The following is a 23,677-nucleotide window of genomic DNA, read 5'->3' as shown; positions in this document are numbered from 1 at the left end:
TAGGGTGAATTTTAAATAGGGAATAATTTTTAAAAATTTTCAAAGATTTTAAATATGACACAGCTATTAATATATTTGCTTTTAATTGGTTTTATAGGGGAAATGTTTTTTTGTGTTGTTTTTTAACATGCTGTGAGCCGCCCTGAGTCCCTCTGGGGAGAAGGGCGGCATAGAAGTTTAAATATAAATAAATAAATAAGGAGCAGAAGGAAAGGGCGAAAAGAGAAGCTCGGAGACCTGTTGTATAAAGTTGCGCCAATTACTGGGAAGTAGGAAGGCTCAGGATGATGGGGCGTATAGTAATATAGCCACTTAGCTGCTGGGACATGACAACGGTGTAGGAAGGATGCTGTTTCTGTATTGCTGCTGTTTGCTTTGGCGAACAAAGGAATGACAAATTATCTTGAACAGAAGAACGTTCATTTTTATTATCTGTGGCGTGAGGGGTCTCCACTGGTAGCCTTGTAACCCTTTTTTGATCAGTGATCAAGCTATCAAAAGGAGATGCCGTTTGGGGATGTGAAGACAGAAGATAGAGGACAACACTGACTTGAGGACACACAAAAAAAGAGATGGGGGAATGATCCACTGCATCAGAGGTGGGGAACGATGGCCCTTTTATGACTGGTGGACTTCAACTCCCAGAATTCCTGAGCCAGCCATGCTGAGGGGAAAGAGAGAGGTTTCCATGCTGAGCCATGCTGGCTCAGGAATTCTGGGAGTTGAAGTCCACAAGTCATAAAAGAGCCAAGTTTGAAGACCCCTGATTTAAATATTTTTTCCTCACAGTCATGTGATCAAAATTCAGGCATTTGGGCAGGGGTAGGCAACCTTGGCTCTTTTATGACTCGTGGACTTCAACTCCCAGAATTCCTGAGCCAGCCATACTGAGGGGAAAGGGAAAAGTTTCCATGCTGAGCCCTGTGGCTCAGGAATTCTGGGAGTTGTCATAAAAGGGCCATCATTCCCCACCCCTGCACTACATAATGGGGAATTCATCACATTAGCAAGTACAGATGGTCCTTGATTTACAACCAGTCATTTAGTAACTGTTCAGAATGACAATGGATTCCCCCCAGGGGTAATTGCCACCCAGTTTCAAACTTTCAACGGCTACCCCTCCAACCCAGTCACGTGACTATATTTCAGGCGCTCAGCAATCAGCCTGCTTTTACAGCCGTTTGCAGCTGCATTTGCCCCCTTTGTGTCTAGTTTTTTTTTTTTGGCAAAACAGTCCCATAGTGAACCATTGCTTCACTTAACAATCACAACAGTTGTGACAGCCACAAAAAAAGGTGGTAAAATCTAGTCGGGTCCAAGGACAATCTGCGTTACAGCTAGGCTGTCATGGGCAGACTCCATTGTAGTCCTAAGCCAGAGACTACTTGTGTTTGATTTATGTGTAAAGGTTAATATAAAAATTCTTCCTGGCTCTTCCACTTTTGGAATGCAGGCCCTGCGTCCACACCCATCCACTAAAATTCTTAGCCTGGAAAAAGTCCTGCCTCTCCGCTGTTGTTTTAGTTTTGATGCAGAGCATCCGGCACACCACACAGGGGCAAAATGTGTCCCTCGACCCTTTACTATTGTACTTCTGAAAAGGGGTTGTCCTTACCACAGTCCAAATAAACACCGTATGGCAGGCAGCTTATTTTTTAAAACTCCCCCACCCTAAATGCTCACTTTCAACATGGATTTGGGTTGTGGCTTTTTCATTTGTGGGAAAAGATTTCACAAAGCATATGAGTGAACTCATGACTAATCTTTTCTTTTTTTTTCTTTCTTTCTTTCTTTCTTTCTTTCTTTCTTTCTTTCTTTCTTTCTTTCTTTCTTTCTTTCTTTCTTTCTTTCTCCCCCTCTCTCTCCCCTATTTTTCTTTCTCTTTTTTCCTTTCTCTTTCTCTTTCTCTTTCTCTTTTCCCTTTTCCTTCATACCTTTTTTTCTTTCATTCTCTTTCCCTCTTTTTCTTTCTATTTTTTCTTTCTTCCTCCTCCCTCCCTCCCTCCCTCTCTCTTCTTTCTTTTTTCTTTCTTTCTCTTTTTTCCTTCCTTCCTTCCTTCCTTCCTTCCTCCCTCCCTCCCTCCCTTTTCTTTCTTTCTTTCTTTCTTTCTTTTTTTCTTTCTTTCTTTCTTTCTTTCTTTCTTTCTTTCTTTCTTTCTTTCTTTCTTTCTTTCTTTCTTTCTTTCTTTCTTTCTTTCACAGTGAGGAGGTCTGTATTTTGTCTGCCTCGGGCACAGCCGCTGTGCTGAATCCCAAGTTCCTCCAGGATGGAAACATGGAAGTCTGTTTGGAACCAAGGTTGTCATGGCAGCCTGGCTACTTTTCCATAGGGTCAGAGAAGGGAGAGGTTGAGTTTTTTCCTCAAAACCAAGATAGTTCTTCTCTATTAGGGTAGGTTACCAGTGGTACAGCACAGAATGCGGGGGCCGACTACTTTACTGATTTTTCACTAACAACTGCAGACGTTGTGGGACTGCCCCAGTCACTAGTCTTACTGCTTTAAAATTTCTAACAGCCTGAATAAGGTAACCATTTGGCTACTAACCACAGAATGCAAATCCTTTCCCCTGTTTCGAACTGTCCCTCTCCTAACACTGAGTGTGCAAGTGATTCTTTATTTCACACCATTGTCAAGATTTTATGGCACACTAAAGCAGGGTTTCCCAACTTTGGCAACTTTAAGACACGTGGACTTCAACTCCCAGAATTCTCCAGCCCACCATAGAGATTGGCCTCTCCTTTTCAAGTTGCAGTGAAACTTCAATTGAAGGATCCCCATTTCGGGGTCCAGATTTCTATCTCAACGAAACTCCCGAACATCTTGTACGGGTCTGGATGAGGGAGCTGAATTTACATTACGCTCGGGCCAGCTATGACAATGTACATTAGAGCATCAAGCTGACATCATTTCTCTCATGGCATCAATACACAAATCACTAAAATTGCCACAAAGGACATCCTGTGCGATTTGACAGGCCTTTTGAGTGTAACAGACCCCTCCTTCCTGCGTGTCTGTCAAATCAAGGTTTCACCAAATATAATTTTTCCATAGAAAATAATCAAGTTGAGCTCTTCAGGGGAAAAAAAAAACCCTACTGAAATGTATTAAATGCTAAAAAAAAAAATGCTGATTTTTTTTAACTAGCTCTGAGATTGCCGAGTCATTCTTTTATGAGATGACCATCATGTTCACCGTAATGTGATTCCCCCGGAAGGCAGATTATTTATTTATTTATTTATTTATTTTATTATTTTATTATTTTATTATTTTATTATTTTATTATTTTATTATTTTATTTTATTATTTTATTATTTAATTGTTTATTTTGGAGAAAAGTTAGGCATGGACGACTTGAAGTGTTGTCCTTTTTGCTTCCTCTTCAAAACTTCATATTCCCTCTGCCTCCTGTATGGATGAGCGGAGCTTCTGTCATTTTCAATTATTTGCTTCTCTATTCTTGTATTTACAAGAGTTAACGAAGTCAGCTTAATTTAAATAAGCTCCATCCTGATTTNTGGTTAATTGTTCTCACTGTCAGGAAGTTTCTCCTTAGTTCTAGATTGCTTCTCTCCTTGATTAGTTTCCATCCGTTGCTTCTTGTCCTGCCTTCAGTTGCTTTGGAAAATAGCTTGACTCCCTCTTCTTTATGGCAGCCCCTGAGATATTGGAACACTGCTATCATGTCCCCCCTCGTCCTTCTCTACAGGAAGATGGCAGACTAAAGGGGCTGATGTTATCCGTCTCTCTTGCAGTCATAGTTTGTTACATTGAGTTGTATCCCAGCTTTTCCACTTCTCTGATGCGATCTTTTCAGCAATTCAGTGGAAGATGTGCTCAACAGATCAAAGAAAAAGTCAATTATTATCAGTTCCTCTGTTCGCAGGTTAATTTCTCCACCGTCTGTTCCAGATAATAATAATAATAATAATAATAATAATAATAATAATAATAATAATAATAATAATAATAATAATAATAATAATAATAATAATAATAATAATAAAGCTGGAAGGGACCTTGGAGGTCATCGAGTCCAACCCCCTGCTCAGGCAGGAACCCTACACCATTTCAGACAAATGGCTGTCCAGTCTCTTCTTAAAAACTTCCAGTGTTGGAACATTCACCGCTTCTGGAGGCAGGTTGTTCCATTGATTAATTGTTCTAACTGTCAGGAAGTTTCTCCTTAGTTCTAAGTTGCTTCTCTCCTTGATCAGTTTCCATCCGTTGCTTCTCGTCCTGCCTTCAGGTGCCTTGGAGAATAGCTTGACTCCCTCTTCTTTGTGGCAGCCCCTGAGATTACAGAGGGGGCTAAGAAAGATCATTAATGCACAGAGACATGTCTTGACCAACAAAAAGGTGGAGAAAAACCACTGACCCCTGACTTTTTGTTTCTAATAAAAACATTCTATAGCTTCTACAGTAGGTCCAATCAGTGACGTATGTTGAAAAGGAAGCTAAGCAATCCACATGTTATTGAGGGTACCCTTAATCAACCAGACATGCAATCTGATTATTCAGCTTCAAAATAAAAATGTTTTAGTACAGGACATAAAAATGTACAGTTCAGCTTTTTATTCATATTAAATATATTGTGGCAAACCTCAGTGGGTTTGAAGTATATATAGTTGTCAAATCAAGAGAAATTAAATAGGATAACATAGTCTTAAAAAAACCCACTCCCTTCTAGCACTGATGACGTTACCTAGCTGGGCAATGAAACGTCTGCAAGAAAACAACTAAGCTCAGAGAAGCACCCAGGATCCCACACTGCCCAGAGTTGTCGCTGATGAACAGTCTGCAAATTTGATGGATAATTAAATAAGATAAATGTTTCTGTAAAAATAGATTTCTCCAGCAGGCGACTCTTAGTCACTGATTTGCATTCATTAGCCAAATTTATGACAAAACCTAGTTGTAGTTGCCCTTCTGACCCGTTAAAATTGTTCTTTCCTCCATGACATAACGTTTTTCCATTCCTATCCAAATAATCGCTTCGTAGGACCCTAAACCTAATAGAAATGAGTAGTTGTGTTGTGTTGTGTCGTGTCTTACAGAACTACTGAAACTAAATTCACAAAAAGCTACGCGGTTTCTACTAATCTGCCCATTGCATGTGTGTGTGTGTGGTTTAAAAAGGGGAGGGGGGAGTTAAATTATCTGTTTGGTCTCTTGGGGGGACAAGACAGTCTGTGGATTAACTTGTTCAAATGCATAAAGCATTATAAAAGAAAGCAGACTGGCCAGCAACATACACGTAGTCCTCAATTTACGACCACCGTTGTGACTGGAATTTCTGTTGCTCAGCAAGGCCCTTGATAAGTGAGTGAGGCCCACTTTTATCATCTTTTTTTTTTTGTCACGGTTGTTCAACGAATCGCTGCAGTTGTTAAGTGGATCGTGCAGTGTTAAGCCGATCTGGCTTCCCCCATTGACTGGGTTGTCACAACCTATCTGGGAGGGTCGCAAATGGCAGTCACGTGACCCTGGGGTGCCACATGCCGATTGCCAACCGCTCAAATTTTGATCACGTGACCTTGAGGATGCTATCATGGTTTCAAGTGTGAGGACCAGGTCAAAGGCCACTTCTTTCAGTCCCGTTGTAACTTTGAACCGTCATCAAACAAGTGGTCGTAAGTCGAGGACTACCTGTACGGGATATCTGTATAAGCCAGGGGTAGGCAACCTTGGCTCTTTTATGACTCGTGGGCTTCAACTCCCAGAATTCCTGAGCCAGCATGGGGGAACTATGGCCCCTTCATGACTCGTGGACTTCAACTCCCAGAATTCCTGAGCCAGCCATGCTGAGGGGAAAGGGAGAGGTTTCCATGCTGAGCCATGTTGGCTCAGGAATTCTGGGAGTTGAAGTCCACGAGTCATAAAAGAGCCAAGGTTGCCTATACCCCTGGTATAAGCCACGTGTAGGCTGATATGTGTGTGAACCCCCATTTCAAGTGACCAGCCTTGTTTAGAAAGTCGGTGTCTGAATGGTAATTTTAGACTGCTCCCCATTTTATCTCCTAGGCTAGAAGAATCCTTACCTCTCGGTTGTAGCATCTGCCACATCCCCTACGATGAGCTCAACATGCCATTCCCGGCCCGCCTCGCTTACTGCTGCAGCTGCAGGAAGCAGAAAGTGCCCGATGTCCTTTTCACGACGATAGACTTGCCTGTGGACGCCGTCGTGTTTGGAAAAGGATGCCTCATCCAAGCCAGGTACTCAGCAGGAAGGAATACAGGAAGAAGAGGCATATTTTCATAGTAGACATATTAGTACTTATATTCTGCTGTTATTATTTCTACAAGTATCTCCAGGTGACAAACAGCCACCTTCCTCCTCCTCTTTTTCCTCACAACAACAACCCTGTGAGGTGAATTGGGCTGAGAGAGAGTGACTGATCCAAGGTCGCCCATCTGGCTTTAATTCCTAAGGCAAGACTATAGAACTCACAGTCTTCTGGTGATTGGCCCAAGGTTACCCAACTGGCTTTCATGCCTAAAACGGGATTAGAATTCAGAGTCTCCTGGGATTGGCCCAAGATCACCCAGCCGGCTCTCATGCCTAAGGTGGGACTAGAACTCACAGTCTCCTCGCGATTGGTCCAAAGTCAGCCAGCCAGCCTTCATGGCCAAGAGGATCAGAACTCACAGTCTCTGGCGAATGCTCCAAAGTCAGCCAGCCAGCTTTCATGGTTAAGGAAGGACTAGAATTCACAATCGCCCTGTTTCTAGCCTGGTGCCTTAACCACTTAGACCAGGGGTCTTCAAACTTGGCCCTTTTATGACTTGTGGACTTCAACTCCCAGAATTCCTCAACCAGTGTGCTTGGCTGAGGAATTCTGGGAGTTGAAGTCCACAAGTCATAAAAGGGCCAAGTTTGAAGACCCCTGCTCTAGAAAGAGTGCCGTGAAGAGAAACAAGGATAATAAGGGGTCTGGAGGCTAAATCATACAATGAATAGCTAAGGCAATGAGGTGTATTTAGCCTAATGAAGAGAAGGTTTGGGGGAGACAGGATGGCAGCCTTCCAATACTTGAAGGTCTGTCACAGGGAAGAAGGGGGTCAATTTATTCTCCAAAGCACCTGAGGGCAGGACATGCAACAATGGGTGGAAGTTCATCAGAGGGAGATCTTACCTGAAACTAAGGAGGAATTTTCTGACAGTGAATAGCCTAATATTCCAATATTTGAGGAGCTGCCCCAGAGAAGAGGAGGTCAACTTATTCTCCCAAGCATTTCAGGGCAGAGCAAGAAGCAATTGATGGAAACTTATCAAGGAAATCAGAAATTTTCTGACAGGGAGAACCATCAATGGAATGTCTTGCCCAATTAACCAATGGAACAGCTTGCCTCCTGCAGTTGTGGATGCTCCCATCAGTGGAGGTCTTCAAGAAAAGACTGAACAACCAGGACAGTATAAGGACTCCTACCTTGGGCATGGGGTTGGACGAGAAGACCTCCAAGGTCCCATCTAGCCCTATGACTCTATGATTCCTTAAGGCCACGTGCCTTGAAATTTATGGTTCACTCCCCAACAGGCTATGCCGGCTGAAAAAGAAGGCCCAAGCCGAAGCCAACGCAACCTGCATCAGCAATCTGCTGCCATTTATGGAGTATGAAGTACACACTCAGTTGATGAATAAGCTGAAGCTGAGAGGGATGAACGCCCTCTTTGGCCTACGAATACAGATCACGGTGGGAGAAACGATGTTGATGGGGATGGCGGTAAGTTTTCCATTTGTGTTTTAAACATTTCGTTTGTTTTCCAATCCTCTAGCGCAGGGAGTCTTCAAACTTGGCCCTTTTATGACGTGTGGACTTCAACTCCCAGAATTCCTCAGCCAGGCACGCTGGCTGAGGAACTCTGGGAGTTGAAGTCCACAAGTCAAGGGGTCTTCAAACTGGACTCTTTTATGACTTGCGGAATTCATCTGATAGATCTCTACTTGACTGATTCGGTGTGTGGTATGAAGAGAATTAGAGAGTCTGCAAGGAGACTCTAGCTCAGGGGTAGGCAACCTTGGCTCTTTTATGACTCGTGGACTTCAACTCTCAGGATTCCTCAGCCAGCATGCCTGGCTGAGGAATTCTGGGAGTTGAAGTCCACACGTCATAAAAGGGCCAAGTTTGAAGACCCCTGTCTTAAATCTAACAAACAAAATGGAGGCTGGCTGAGGAATTCTGAGAGTTGAAATCCACACGTCATAAAAGGGCCAAGTTTGAAGACCCCCCTACTCTAGCGTAATCTCCCTCCAGTTTTGCATCCCAGGAAAAATACTTAAGCATTGAATAAAATAGGAAAGTTTTACATGTCTTAAAAACCCCAGAATGTCAAGATTTGTCGGTTTAGTCGTTTAAACAAAGTTGTAAGAAAGAAACAGGCCTAAGGCTTTGTTAAAATAAACCATGAAGATTTCAAAATGGAAAGTCCTATAATAGTACCTTTTCTAAAGTTAATGAACAGCAGCTGGGATCCAGTTTCTGGTGTTTCAGTCCACTTTAAAGGTTTCTACCACAATAAAGGCTACTAATGAAGATCTCTTTAGAGTTCAGATGTTATCCCTCATCACTGATTGTTGTGGGGTTATATCTGCAGCATCTAACGGTGCCTTTTGTGTTTGATGTACCGTAAAATACACAAAGATAATCCTTGAGCTGCAATTCCCAAGATTTCTGCATATTCAGGTTTATAACTCTTTGAAAAAGCTGCATTGTCACACTGAAATACCCCTCAGTGCTTCTTAACTCTTCTTTTAATCTGTATTTTGACCTGCAGTTTCCCACTTGTTTATTTTCTGAAGAAAAATCTGACTTGCTTACACAATCCCATCCACACATACTTAGGCTGCACAATCTAGATCAGGGGTCTCCAAACCCTTGACAACTTTAAGACTTGTGGGACTTCAACTCCCAGAATTCCCCAGCCAGCACAGCACAGTTGGCTGAGGAATTCTGGGAGCTTGAAGTCCACAAGTCTTAAAATTCCCAAGTTTGGAGCTGGCTGAGGAATTCTGGGAGTTGAAGTCCACAGGTCTTAAAGTTGTCCCGTTTGGGGACCCCTGGTCTAGATTCACTGTTTCTCAATCTCAAGAGTTTTAAATTTAAATGTGCAGACATCATTATAGAAAAAAAATGTATCTAGCTTTGGTTTTACTTGTAAATTTCTGAATATGTTGAAGTCCACACATCTTCAGGTTGCTAAGTTTGAGAAACTCTGGTCCAGATATACAGTCAATAGCGCAGTGATGTCGAACCTTTTAGAGACCAAGTGCCCAAAAACCGCCTGGCCCCCCGGCCTGCCCACCTGCTCTGCCACCTGCCCGTGCTCCACCCCTGCTCCGCCCCCTGCTCCACCTCCACCCACTCGCAGGGCCACCCACCACCTCCACGGCCCACCACAGATCACCCAGGCTGCCCTGTAGCGCCATGGCAGCCACGCCCTCCACCCGCACCCAGCAGCATCATCTGCGTGTGTCGTGGCGCAAAGGCGGAGTCTTGTCCCTGCTGCCTGGCTGCCATGTTCTTGGCTGTGCTGCTCCGTGTGGGCCGTGCCCGGGGGTGACTCTCCGGGGGGGGACTGCTGGTGAGGGGCCGCAGGGGTAACGGCACGCGTGCCCACAGAGAGGGCTCTGAGTGCCGCCTCTGGCACGCGCGCCATAGGTTCGCCACCCCTGCAATAGCACATTTTAAACCCTTACATTTTTATACCTATCGGAGGAAGGTGTAATACTTAGACTCTGTTCCCACAATGCCCTCTTTTCTTACTGGTATACTTTTTTTAAAGTCTGCTACAGGGGTTTATCTGGCTGCTTTACCTACTCCTGGTGGTATTCAGATTTCTGGAAAAACCCCCAGTGATGCCACTTATGAACAGCATATCTCTCATGTGCAGAAGAAAATCAATGACACCATCGCCAGAAATAAAGAGCTGTATGAGATTAACCCTCCGGTAAGCAATGTTGTATAAGTACTGTCACAATCTTAAGTCAAATGCTTCTCATGAGGCAGAAACATCTATCCCAAGGGTCTTCAAACTGGGCAACTTTTAAGATTTGTGGACTTCAACTCCCAGAATTCCAGGGCTGGCTGAGGAATTCTGGGAGTTGAAGTCAACATGTCTTAAAGTTGCCAAGATTGAAGACCCCTGATCTATCCCTTTAATTACAAGTAGTCCTTGATTTACGATCACAATTGAGCCCAGAATCTATGTTGCTAAGTGGGACATTTGTTAGGTGCGTTTTGCCCGACTTTATGACCTTTCTTGCAACATTTGTTAAATGAATGACTGCAGTTGTTAAATTAGTAACCTGGTTGTTAAGTGGATCTGGCTTCCCCATTGACTTTGCTTGTCAGAAGGTTGCAAAAGGGGATCACATGACCCCGGGATACTGGGACCATCGTAAATATGAACCAGTTGTCAAGCATCCGAATGTAAATCACATGACCACGGGGATGATGCAATGGTCATAAGTGTGAAAGATGCTCATAAATCACATTTTTCAGTGCTGTGGTATCTTCGGGCACTAAATGAACTGTTGTAAGTCGACTATATTATGAATGAAATACATTCATGTTAAATGTAGGTGATTAGGGGACTGGAGGCTAAAACATATAAGGAACAGTTGCTGGAATTGGGTATGTCTAGTTTAATGAAGAGAAGGACAAGGGGGGGGGGGACATGATAGCAGTCTTCCAGTATCTCAGTGGCTGCCACAAAGAAGAGGGAGTCAAGCTATTTTCCAAAGGAACAGAAGGCAGGACAAGAAGCAACGGATGGAAACTAATCAAGGAGAGAAGCAACCTGGAACTAAGGAGAAACCTCCTGACAGTTAGAACAATAAACCAGTGGAACAACCTGCCTCCAGAAGCGGTGAATGCTCCAACACTGGAGGTTTTTAAGAAGAGACTGGACAGCCATTTGTTCGAAATGATATAGAGTTTCCTGTCTGAGCAGGGGGTTGGACTAGATGACCACCAAGGTCCCTTCCAACTTTATTATTATTATTATTATTATTATTATTATTATTATTATTATTATTATTATTATTATTATTATTATTATTATTGACAGAACCCTATAAAAATAAGGAGAGAGAAAGTGGTTGCAAAAGCTAAACAGGTTCAGGAATAAAGGGGGGTGGAGTTACTCACTTTGGTCAGGACAGAAACAGCTAAGAGACCTCATTTCCTTTTTTTTTATTCACGTTGGAAGAAAACTGTGGTGGTAGCAGTGAAATGTTTAAAGCTCTTTTTGTGAGACTTACTCAATGTGAGATGCCTACATAATGCCCTATTGTTCTGCGTAGGAGACATCTGAAGAAATTATAGGTTCTCCCATTCCAGAACCGAAACACCGGACCAGGTTGCTAAGATCTCAGTCTGAAAGCTCTGACGACATTGCAGAACTGGATCTGTCTCATGGCAAGAAAGACGCCTTTGTGTTGGAGGTACGCTCTCCTTCGGAAAAGTTCATCTTCTGCCTGACTTATAAAGAATGAACAAAACTCTGTCATTTGTCGGTTACAGAACCATGTCATTCATAGTTAAGAAAATATTCTTGCGTTGTAGAGATAGCATGTCTGAATTCGTGTGTGTGACTGTGAGACAGAGAGAGAGAAGAGAAAAAGAGAAGAGAAAGGGACAGAAGAGAAAGAAAGGGAGAGAAAGAGGAGAGGGAAGAGAGGAAGAGAAAGGAGAGAGAGAAGAGAAAAAGAAGAGAAAGGGAGAGAAAAAAGAGAGAAGACGGAGAGGAGAGAAAGAAAGAGAGAAAGGAGAGAGAAGAGAGGGAGAGAAAGGAGAGAGAAGAGAAAGGGAGAGAAAGAAGAGAGAGAAAGAGAGAAGATGGAGAGAAAAGAAATAAAGGGAGAGAAAGGAGAGAGAGAAGAGAGGGAGAGAAAGAGAGAGAGAGAGAGATGAAAAGAAGTACAGGAATCCCAAATTCTATACTCAGCATGCTGAATTCTAGGCAATCCGACTATTAACTAATCTACAACAGATTTATTCAGCCAAAATGTTAAATGCACCAGTCCGGCCACTTTGAGAGTTCATCAAGTATATGGTTGTCCTATCTATTGGCATTTAATAAAAAAAATAGTTATTGTAAGCCACTTTGCATTTTTGAAAATAAGCGGCATGTGTGGAAGAATCTGCCACTATGGTAGGGATGAGTTAAGAGGCTAGCTAGCTTGGAATCCCTGCAGGTCCTTCCAACGCTATGATTCTATGGGAAGGAAGCAATGGAGATTTGACCTTTTCTGAAATCCTTGGCGCCCCTGTCTGGTTATTTGGAAGACAGTGAAGTTAGTCTGGTGAGATTCTTGTAAATAGGTGAGAAGCAATAAAGTAACATCTCTGAGAGGCTCATGCTGTCGTTCCTGGTTCCTTGACCCTGACGGTATTTATGTTTGAAAAAGGTTTTAAAAATAAATGAAAAATAACTCGCCAGTACTGAAGATTTAATTTTAACATGCTAAAATGTTTAAATCTGTTAAGAAGTCCCCAAGTGTTTAATTTTAAAACTCTGGATATATCGGTTAGACTCTTCATGTTGCCTGATAATGTCTTTATACAGTATGTATATTAAATACGCTTTCCACACAGAATATCTTTTGATAAAGAACATTTCAGAGACCAAATTATTATATGTAGTTAATTCCCCCCCCCCCCTCAGATTGATGATACGGATGCAATGGAAGACGTTCACTCTCTGTTGACCGATATTCCTCCACCCTCAGGTACAGTTGATTTTTTTGTTTTTTAATTCTGACAATGTTATAAAATACTCCCAAAGGTTTGACAATAGCCAATACTCTTTTCACAGTATGTAGTATTTTTCTATTAGAAGAGGTCATACTTTTAGGTTTCTTGGATTTGATCTTATAAAAAATGTCAATTTATTGTTAGATCACTAGAAAAGCTACATAATTTGCAAGAGACACAAAATCATGGATGGCTCTTTGCTTGTATGTAATGAATGTCACATACTTTATTGTAGATTTGTGCATTTAATGAACACTTTTGATGTCTCGGTATACTAGAACATAAGTTATATTCAAACTAAATTCATTCATTCCTAAGTATATATGCATATTTCTTTAGAATATTACTAGATTGCATTTGTCATGGTTCCGACAGATGAAGCTCTTCAAAAGAACTTCGAGGCGTTGTTTTACCTTAAAGAATCTTTATTTTGAGTAGCATAATATCGGCACTGCATAATCGAAGCCAAAAACTGAATTCCCCTCCCCTGAGCACATAGTATCAAAGCACAATTCCCTCCTTCAATTAACAGTCATAAATCACATTCCCCAATTAGCTTGAAGCGCAGGCCTCCTCTCCAGTTCTCCAACCTGCCAATTCCTTATCAACTCTGGTTACAATACCCTTGTTTCTCACGCTAGGTCTAGTGTTGTTATGTCTAGCTCAGGGATAGGCAACCTCGGCTCTTTTATGACTCATGGACTTCAACTCCCAGAATTCCTGAGTCATAAAAGAGCCGAGGTTGCCTACCCCTGGTCTAGCTGGACTCTCGTCCACATCCCCCCTCCCAGCATCATCTAACTCTAAAAGCAAAAGGTAAAAGATGGGCTACATTTCCCTCTGTTGTCAGTGCAAAAACATCCGATGTTCGCAGCGTTGACAGCATCTTTCTCAAAAAACTACGATACAAATAGAAAGCCTAGTGGCTTTGTAAATCAGCTATGTTGAAAACCCGAGCAAATGAAAGAACGCCATTATGTCTTCTTTTTTTAATACTAAAAAAAAAACACGAATTTGTTCTTTGTCAGGCTTTTATAGCTGCAACACAGAAATTATGCCCGGAATAAACAACTGGACTTCTGATATACAGGTAAAAGAGTATTAATATACACAGATCAATTTTCAGAGTAATAAATAAAGTATGCAAAACTGCTTTTCTTTCACTTCATATTCATTCGTTTAGATTTGGGTTTTCGGCATGATCAAAAATGTTGGGGGGGCTTTCACATAAATTATGTAGTGTAGGTCCAGTCAGGTTTCTCTGATAAGTTACTCTCAAATGAGGCCCTACAATTAAGAATGTTTTCTCTCTGTGTGCCAGTTCCATAACCACAGCTGGTAAAGGAACTTGGAACAGGATATAGGTAGTCCTTGACTTACAACTGTTCCTTTAGGGACTGTTCAAAGTTACAACAGCACTGAAAAAAGTGACTTATGATTGGTTTTCACACTTACGACCGTCGCAGCATCCCCATGGTCACGTGATCAAAATTTGGATGTTTGGCAACTGACCCGTATCTATGACGGTCGCAGCGTCCCGGGGTCATGTGATCCCCTTTTGCAACCTTCTGACAAGCCAACTCTATGGGGAAGCCAGATTCACTTAACCGTGTTACTAATTTAATAACTGCAGTGTTTCACTTAACTGTGACAAGAAAAGTCGTAAAATGGGACAAAAACTGCCTTAACAAATGTCTCTCTTAGCAACAAAAATTTTGGGCTTAATTGTGGTCATTAGTCAAGAACTACTTCTATAGATTACTATCGCACACATAAAGCTTGCAATAAGGCTTTGTTATAATAAATGTCCAATCTTAACATTTGATCCAGAGATTATGCTCCCAGCTCTGTCTTCTCTTATATGAATGTAAATCTACAACACTACACTTATTTTCATTTAATTTGGCAAAATGTATTCATTCCATTCTGCATAGGATTGTTATCATTAGCACGAGATGTATCCCATCTCATCTAGTTGGCATTAAATGATCCTAGAATATTATTTCATTAATATTTTCTTTTTCTTTTGTCTCATACCTCTTTCAATCTCAGTTGTAATCCAGCCAGTAATAAAGACTCTTATTTATACTTACGGATGGCAATTCATGATCTTGTTTTCCTGCTTTAGATGTTTACGTCTGTAAGAGTCTCCAGACTTAGCAATGTTACCCTCACAAACCAAACTCTCAACAAGACCTTTAATGACCTCTGTGAGAATCTACTAAAAGTAAGAGAATTAATCTAGTTATTTGAACTATGTGTTTAATCAGTCCTTTGCTTTAGATGTGTTTGCTTGCTTTTCTGATGTAAGTTATAAATAACTGTTAAACAGATGACTGTTAAATAAATTACTGTTACATAGATGACATCAAATATCCTGTGTAAAATAATAACCAAATGATTTTTTTTTATTGTTACTGCATTATCTTCCCATCTTCCCAAAAATCATGAGCTAACCTTTGCAGTCTATCCATGGTCAATGGGCACATATTTATTAGATTTACTATTTTTGGCAATCCTTTACATGCTGCAAGACTTGTGGCTATTCACAGTAATTTTTACACTGCAAATTCTTTATCTTACAGTTTTACTCATACTGTTATATGATTTTATAGCTAGCTTTATTCTAATCAATTGTGACTCTTTCGTTTGGGTTTTTTGGGTGGTTTTTTTTTTGATCAATGACCAAAATAAAACCAAAACATAAAAAATATCCATGGTAAAAAATTAAAACCACAGAATTATAGAATTGTAGAATCCAAACTATATTACAGTCACCCATCCTAAGTTTTGTGTATCACATAGATCCTGTGGAATAGCATTTTTCAAGAATCTTGGGACAATCAAAATTTTAGGACTAACATATCAAGTGAAAATCTATTCTAAAACATTGCATTGTACTGGATAGTTTCTTCCAGTTTACATCCCTAAAAAAAAACCCCAGAACATTTGTAAATTACTTTCCAATCTGAAATAAATCCAAATCAAAAGAATGTATTCAACAGACACAGTGTTCATAGTACTGATTAGTGCTCTGATTGAAAATCAAATAAGATTTGGTTTACTAGATTTGCTATCTGAAATAGCTCTGGATATGATAAAATAATACATGTCAGTGATCTTTATTTTCTTTAAAATCATGTGGATTTCCTTTGTGAAATTAGTTATTGTACAGCTGTATAAAAAATAAGTAGATGTCATACTTCTCAAGAAGACACCAGGGACCTTTCATTTGCATAAATATTCAAGTTCCATTTGCTTAGCTGTGAATTTTTCCAGCTGCATAATCAATGTCATCAGTTGGGTCATTTTTTTCATGGGGACAGCATTTTCTCTCTAACCCAGCGGTGTCTAACTGCTGGCCCACGGGCTGGACGTGTCAGGTGGAAGCCGCGCCCACCCCATTGCCGGCAATGGCAAAACCGGCCTGATACGTTGCGCGACGTCACATGACGTTGCGAGTTTGACATGCCTGCTCTAACCTCTCTGTGTAGGGTATGTATTACGAAAGATCTATACATGTTCAACAGATCAACTTCGTATAACAAATCTGGGTTCATGTGTTGGGAGCAGTTTTTTTAAAAAGCACTTTAGGAGTGGGTTATAAGGAAATGAAAACAATATTTTCCACTTTTCATAGTGTGTTGAGCGTTGGTATAAACACTGGCGGTCAACAATGTGGTAACCATACAGGTATTGTCAAATTATCCTTCGTACTTGCAATTACTCAACTACCCACTTGCATTTTTTATATTGATCCACACACAGATAGATGATAGATAGGTAGATAGATAGATAGATAGATAGATAGATAGATAGATAGATAGATAGATAGATAGATAGATAGATAGATAGATAGATAGATAGATAGATAGATAGATAGATAGATAGATAGATGATAGACAGACAGACAGACAGACAGACAGTAACTTTTTTCTGTGAATGCACTGGCACATTTTAAAAAAAAATTCTGATGCCTTCTCAAAAGATATGTGTGTCTGTGTATACATATGTGTATATATATGTGTATATATATGTGTATATATGTCTGTGTGTATATATATACACACACAGTATATACACATACATACAAACACATACACACACACACATATATACACACACATATATATACACGGATATACATATCTAAACACACACACACACACACACACACACACACACATTTTACACATGAGCAAAATTGCATTTTAGATCCAAGACACCAATTTTAGCTACTTCCATTTATCTTTTTTTGTAAAAGGCTTTATTGAGCAGAAATCTGAAGGTTCAAAGAAATGGGTTTGTATTTGTTTTTTTTTTTATACATTTGCTCTGTAGTCATCCATCTCATTCTCATCATTCTGGGCAGCTAACCACGCATTTAGAAACTTCAAAGAAAACAGCAAAACAATGTGTACAGGATACAGTCTGGAGGCTTCTAACTTTGCTAACTTGCCATTCTCACTAGTTTATGACTGACCAAGTCATCCTGATGCCCGTTGATTGAATAGAATTTTCCGAGCGAGAGTCATCTCGCTTCTACGCTGAAGATGCTTCTTAAATTTGTAAATGTTGCCAGTGGCCTCAAAAGAAGACAGAAGTAATTAGTCATTTCTTATATTTCACAGAGCCTTTATTTTAAGCTCCGTTCGATGATCCCTTGTTGTCTGTGCCACGTCAATTTTACTGTTGCTCTTCCAGAAGATGAATTAATTCAGGTAAGCCAATTCTTATCTCTCTTTGCATTCTGTAGTGTTTACATTATCCTGAATCGGGACAGGACTGTGTGAAAGTAACATTGGTCAACTTGAATCTGTATCGGAGAAACCTACCTAGCCTCATAGTGATTTCTGATTTAAATCTGAAGAAATGATCAAAGACAAGACTATGAATGTCCCAGAGGTGCTTTTTCCAAAAGGCAGATGGACTTTCTTGGTTTTGATTTCCTTTTGAAAACGTTTTAGTTGCCTTTTGGAAAAAGCACATTTATGTCAACCATGACCTGAACGATTGAGACTCTTCATAGACCACATTATGAATGTTAACTTTTCATTGTAAAATTGTGACGCTGCGTGGGATATAGTTCACGTATGCAAAAAATGTTGCACGTGTGTGCATGTGTATATGTACGTATATCCCGCGTGTGTGTGTGTGTTGGTGTCTGCGCATGTATATTTTTGAGTTAAAAATGAAAGTGGAATATATAAATAAATGGAACAACTTGACGGTCAAATATTTGTAATTACAGGTCACCGTTACGGCTGTTGCAATAACCTTTGACAAATACCAGGCTTTGCAAACAGCTAAAGCTGTAGAAAAAAACCCACAAAGAGGTAAAAAAAAAACCATTTGAGAATGTACACATTAATTCTTTGCCATTGTGGATGCCATGATTTCAGGACATCTGCATTTTAATGGAAAAAAACCAATATTTATCTACCGCTTTATTATTTCAAGCTTCCACAGACAATGAAGAACAGCTGCAATTTCCATTGGAGCTTTCTTCCGATCCTCATATGCCTCAGCAATTCTCACCGGCTAAAGGTTGGATTTTATTTAATTATCCTTAAAAAAAAAAAAAAGCATATGCATATCTTTATAAGTTTCATTTACTTGCTCCTTTGCTGCTTGCTCAACAGACTCAGCTTGGATTTAGTACCGTTACCCAGTATAAATTGAATGTTGGTATTTTCCATCTATACGAGAGCTAAGCAAGCTGTATCTAAAGCAGTGGTTCTCAACCTGTGGGTCGGGACCCCATTTGGGGTCGATCGACCATTTCACGGGGGTTGCCAAGCAAGACTGTCCGCCATTTTTTTTTGTCCACCATTTTTTTCCTCCTTTTCCAGCCTTCTCTTCGTTAAACTAGGCCAGGGGTAGGCAACCTCGGCTCTTTTATGACTCATGGACTTCAACTCCCAGAATTCCTGACTCAACATAGCTGGCTCAGGAATTCTGGAAGTTGAAGTCCACAAGTCATAAAAGAGCCAAGGTTGCCTACCCCTGAACTAGACATACCCAATTCCTGCAACGGTTCTTTATATGTTTTAGCCTCCAGTCCCCTGATCATCTTTGTTGACAGGTAACTAGAATAGAAATCACAAAAAGGTTTACAGGTATTGCTCAACTTACAACCATTCATTTGGTGACTGTTCGAAATTACAACGGCACTGAAAGAGGTAACGTACGACCATTTTTCACACTTATGACCATTGCAGAATCCCCGTGGTCACGTGATCGAAATTCAGACACTTGGCAACTGGCTCATATTTACGACAGTTGCTATGTTCCTGGGTCATGTGATCACCTTTTGCGACCTTCTGACAAGCCAAGTCCATGGGGAAGCCAGAATCACTTCACAACCGTGTCACTCACTTAACACCTGCAAAGATTCAACACTGTGGCAAGAAAAGTCATAAAATGGGGCAAAGCTCACTTAACAAATGTCTCACTTAGCAAAAGAAATGTTGGGCTCAATTGTGGTCATAAGTCAAGGACTTCCTGTACTGCTGTTGTATATAGACTCGGTTATGCTGATCAAGAATGATAAATGTACTATCTTCTTCCCACTTTTCCTCACCTTTGATGTTTATGCATTGCATAATTTCATGTGGATTTTTAAAAGATGGTTAGATTCATTTGTTTTAACCATCTTTCAAAAATCCACATGAAACTAAGCAATCTTTTCTAGCTGAATTGCTAGGCAAATAGAATCATTCTCATAGGGATACCTTGAACTAAGTCCTAAATCCTCATTAGATCATTGGGTGTGCTTTATTTTGAGATCTGAGTAACACCTAATCCTTTGAAAGCATAAGCTTAGATTAGACAAGCTTAAAATTAGAGTCTATTCTGATCAATCCAGTACTCTGAACAGAAGAACTTCAATTGAATGTGAAGTTGTTGAATTGCAGCTTGGCAATTAGCTTAATCAACAGACCCAGGTCATTTCTTACTGCTCTTGAGTTGTCATGGTACCTCTTTTCTAAATATTTAAATAATTAAGCTGTCACTGACTGATTTTGTTTTTATTTCTACTTGTCTCCTAAAGGAGAATAATTAAACCCTGTCCATGAATGTGTATACCAAGATAAATTCATTAGCTTTTAAGATGATAGATGTAGGTGAAGGAATGACAGAACATGGAGGTGGAGCGAAAAGGGGGATTAGCCTAAAATCCCTACATGGACACAAGAGAACTAAGTCCAACCCTCCTTGGGTGCTGTTGGCCCTTATCTAACTCTAAGAAGGTGCCCAGCGTGAGTTGAGGAGATTTCTGTGATTAGGCTTTTAGCAATAAATCAGTTTAATTGAACCTTCATGTGTGGACCTGGTCTTTTGCGCCTGACAATAGAGCACTGCACATTTTTTTGCAACAGATTAACACAGCTTAATAACATAGGACAGTGATAGCAAACCTTTTAGAGACCTAGTGCCCCAAAACTGGCCCCGGCCCCGCTCCACCCCCTGCCGCGCCCCCGCTCCACCCTATCCTGCCTGCCCGCAGGGCCACTCACCGCCTCCAGGGCCCGCCGCAGATTGCCCAGGCAGCCCAGCAGCACCATGGCGGCCATGCCCTCTGCCCGCGCCCCGCAGCATCAACTGTGCGGGCACAGTTGGGGTGTGAGGGCAGAGTCTTGTCTACGCTGCCTGGCTGCCATGTCCTTGGCTGCACTGCTCCGTGTGGGCCACGCTCAGGGGCGACTCTCCTCCAGGGAGGCTGCTGGAGAAGAGGGGGTCGCGGGCGGAGGCAAGGCTGGAGCAACGGCATTTGTGCCCACAGAGAGGGCTCCGAGTGCAGCCTCTGGCACCCGTGCCATAGGTTCACCACCACGGGTTAACATTAAGATGGTTGACAATGCATGATTTTAACAAAATAAAGTAGGCCATTACTGTATGTAGTGTAATTAATCCCTATATTGTAAGGACGCTTTTATAATCTTGCACTATCCATGGTTTCCCAATTCTGTCTGCTTTGATACTTGGACACTGTTTTTTGTTGTTAGGTTGGTGGGTTTTCTTTCACCAGCATCCTCACTAAATTTCCATTTTTTAAATTATTTTTTTAATCCTTGTCCTCTCTTTTGTTTCATTCTGTTATTGACTTTCTGAAGACCTGCTAGAGTTAACTACATTTCTGAATTGTGTAAAACTGTACTTGTAAAAAAACAAAACAAAACACCACACCTGTTGGCCAGTAGATGGGCCTCTGGTGTCATGTCAGCAAATAGTGCCTTTAAAATCAACAGTAGGAAATGCAGCAAATCTCTCAGCTTGCAAGAACTTTCTCCCCAAGATAATGTCTAAAGGTAATTTTGACACCATGGCAATTTGCAATTGATTCGCAACTCATATTTACAGTTTTAGAAAAACACTGGACAGACTTGAACACTGGGCACTATCTAACAAAATGAAATTCAGTGGTGAAAAAAGCAAGGTTCTACATTTAGGCAAGAAAAACCAAATGCACAAGTACAGCATAGGTGGCACCGTGCTCAGTAGTAGTAACTGTGAGAGGGACCTCGGAGTCCTAGTGGACAATCACCTAAATATGAGCCAGCAGTGTGCTGCAGCTGCCAAAAAGGCCAACACAGTGCTAGGCTGCATTAACAGAGGGATAGAATCAAGATCACGTGAAGTGTTAATACCACTTTACAATGCCTTAGTAAGGCCACACTTGGAATACTGCATCCAGTTTNCAACGGGTGGAAACTAATCAAGGAGAGAAGCAACCTAGAACTAAGGAGAAACTTCCTGACAGTTAGAACAATTAACCAGTGGAACAACCTGCCTCCAGAAGCTGTGAATGCTCCAACACTGGAAGTTTTTAAGAAGAGACTGGACAGCCATTTGTCCGAAATGGTATAGGGTTTCCTGCCTGAGCAGGGGGTTGGACTAAATGACCTTCAAGGTCCCTTCCAACTTTACTATTATTATTATTATTATTATTATTATTATTATTATTATTATTATTATTATTATTATTATTATTATTATTATTATTATTATTATTATTATTATTATTATTGATTTTAGTCCAGCATTAGGCACAAACATTATTCATACGTATACTCTTGTCAATACCAACAAGGTTAAGTACAACTGTAGAAAACGGAGTCCCCAATGTTGGGCTTAGTTGTGGTAAGTCAAGGACTAGCTGTATTCTAGTGAGAATTACTGCTTAGCTAAAATGGTGCTTAGGGTTTGGCTTACTCCAGTGGTGGCGAACCTATGGCACGGGTGCCAGAGGCGGCACTCAGAGCCCTCTCTGTGGGCACACGCGCCGTCGCCCCAGTCCTAGGCCTTCAGCTGGGTTTTATAAAACCTTTTCGCTTTAGGCCTCCGCCGCCGTGTGCTAAAAAAGAAAAAGGTTCAATCAATCAGTCAATTTAAACTTCTCGCGGGGAAAAAAAATCTTGCAAAGTTGTAATTGATTGATTGAACTTTTTAGTCCCGCCCAGTCTGCCGTTACCACCACAGCCACGCCCAGCCAATGGGCCATGCCCAGCCAATGGGCCACACGCACCCAGCACTCGATGATGCATAAGTGGGTTTTGGGTTGCAGTTTGGGCACTCGGTCTCTAAAAGGTTCGCCATCACTGGCTTACTCGGTCTCTTCAGGATCAGCACCATGGACAGCAGAGCATAGTTGCCTGTTAACGACAGCAGAATATAATTAACTGTTAAGTAGCAATCTCCAGCTAAAGACAAATTATTTGCTTGAAGGTTGAACATCACCATGGAGCCTCTGTCTCATGTCACATATACAATTAATTGTACAAATGGGGTTTTCATAAACCTGAAAATCCCATTTGCCTAGAGGCAATGCTGATTCTAAGCAAATACATAAAAATGCCCTTTAATAAAAGCAAAACAAAGAACCTGGCGTTTCCTATGGTTTCTTTTGTTTTCCTTGCTTTAAGACTTCAGGCTGGAGAACCTTTCATCCTTGCTTTAACAGTAAGGCATTTGTAGAAAAACCCTCAGATAATGGCTGGAACATAAGATGTTTGGAGTGGGGGGGAATGAGGTTAAGGGACAGTCAGCAGGGTAATTCTCCAAAACCAGAACACAATGAGACCCAGTGTGCTGTGATAAAAGAAACCAGAAAAAGAAATTTTGAGTTTGAAAAGGGAGGAGGATTTGGAAGAAAGGAATTCCCCCCACTGACCCAGTACATCCCAAAGGAGGGAGAATTTGGAAAATAACTCATATCTTGGCAACAGAAATTGTGGGCTCAATTGTGGTCGTAAGTTGAGAATTACCTGTAATCCTGTCACATATATGAACAGGGCTGAGCTTTACTTTGGAGAGAAATGTTTAGCGTTAATTTTTTTTTTAATTGTGATGTATCTTTTTTTACAACGTGTGCTTCAGTTTTCCCCTTCAAAAATAACGTTTTTTGCAAATAAAAATGGCAGGAAACTGCAGTGTAATCATGGATGGCTTCTAACCTGACATAAAAAGAATCCCTGTTTTTCTCCATAAAAATAGTGTGCAGATGAATCTACAATCATGGTCATTGCCAAATTGATCTTCAGTATAATAGAGCATTCCCGCATCCTGTTGTGATTAATAGGTCCAGAAGATTGATATTCTGTTACTCCAATGTTGATGAGAGGGGTATTTTGAGCAGATTGCCGCTGAAAACTGGAATGAAAAGAAATCTGAATTAATAGAATTATCACTGCCTATATCATATTGGTGGATTTCATTTTGTCTTATTAGAGGACCTGGAGAATGCAAGTTCCCACGCAGGTATAGCAGCTGGTCAAAGAGGTGAGTTTGCTTGATTTAGCTATAAGCCAGAACAGGAAATGCATTCCTGGGTTTGTTGGGAATGCATTTGAGATATAACACTAAATGTTCCAAAGGTATTCACCAGTTAAACAACGATGGGTTTCAAGCGATCATATT

The 23,677-nt window shown here is 40.9% G+C and overlaps 1 protein-coding gene across 1 annotated transcript in view; it reads left to right on the top strand.

Annotated features, from left to right (window-relative positions):
- C2CD5 (C2 calcium dependent domain containing 5) overlaps positions 1 to 23,677 on the top strand; it is an 86,094-nt gene that overhangs the window by 52,112 nt on the left and 10,305 nt on the right. Inside the window, exons 12-23 of the mRNA XM_029285913.1 lie at positions 2,203 to 2,391; positions 6,023 to 6,214; positions 7,537 to 7,723; positions 9,783 to 9,947; positions 11,305 to 11,445; positions 12,669 to 12,732; positions 13,786 to 13,847; positions 14,886 to 14,984; positions 17,389 to 17,478; positions 18,009 to 18,093; positions 18,218 to 18,304; positions 23,489 to 23,539. Of these exons, the coding sequence (XP_029141746.1) occupies positions 2,203 to 2,391; positions 6,023 to 6,214; positions 7,537 to 7,723; positions 9,783 to 9,947; positions 11,305 to 11,445; positions 12,669 to 12,732; positions 13,786 to 13,847; positions 14,886 to 14,984; positions 17,389 to 17,478; positions 18,009 to 18,093; positions 18,218 to 18,304; positions 23,489 to 23,539 (1,412 nt within the window). The remainder of the gene's footprint in view (positions 1 to 2,202; positions 2,392 to 6,022; positions 6,215 to 7,536; positions 7,724 to 9,782; positions 9,948 to 11,304; positions 11,446 to 12,668; positions 12,733 to 13,785; positions 13,848 to 14,885; positions 14,985 to 17,388; positions 17,479 to 18,008; positions 18,094 to 18,217; positions 18,305 to 23,488; positions 23,540 to 23,677) is intronic.

This window comes from Protobothrops mucrosquamatus, unplaced genomic scaffold, assembly GCF_001527695.2.
Source record: "Protobothrops mucrosquamatus isolate PMUCROS unplaced genomic scaffold, P.Mucros_1.0 scaffold2486, whole genome shotgun sequence".
Classification (NCBI taxonomy): domain Eukaryota; kingdom Metazoa; phylum Chordata; class Lepidosauria; order Squamata; family Viperidae; genus Protobothrops; species Protobothrops mucrosquamatus.
Note: the sequence above shows the minus strand (reverse complement) of the source record. Positions and strands in the feature narration are given on the sequence as shown.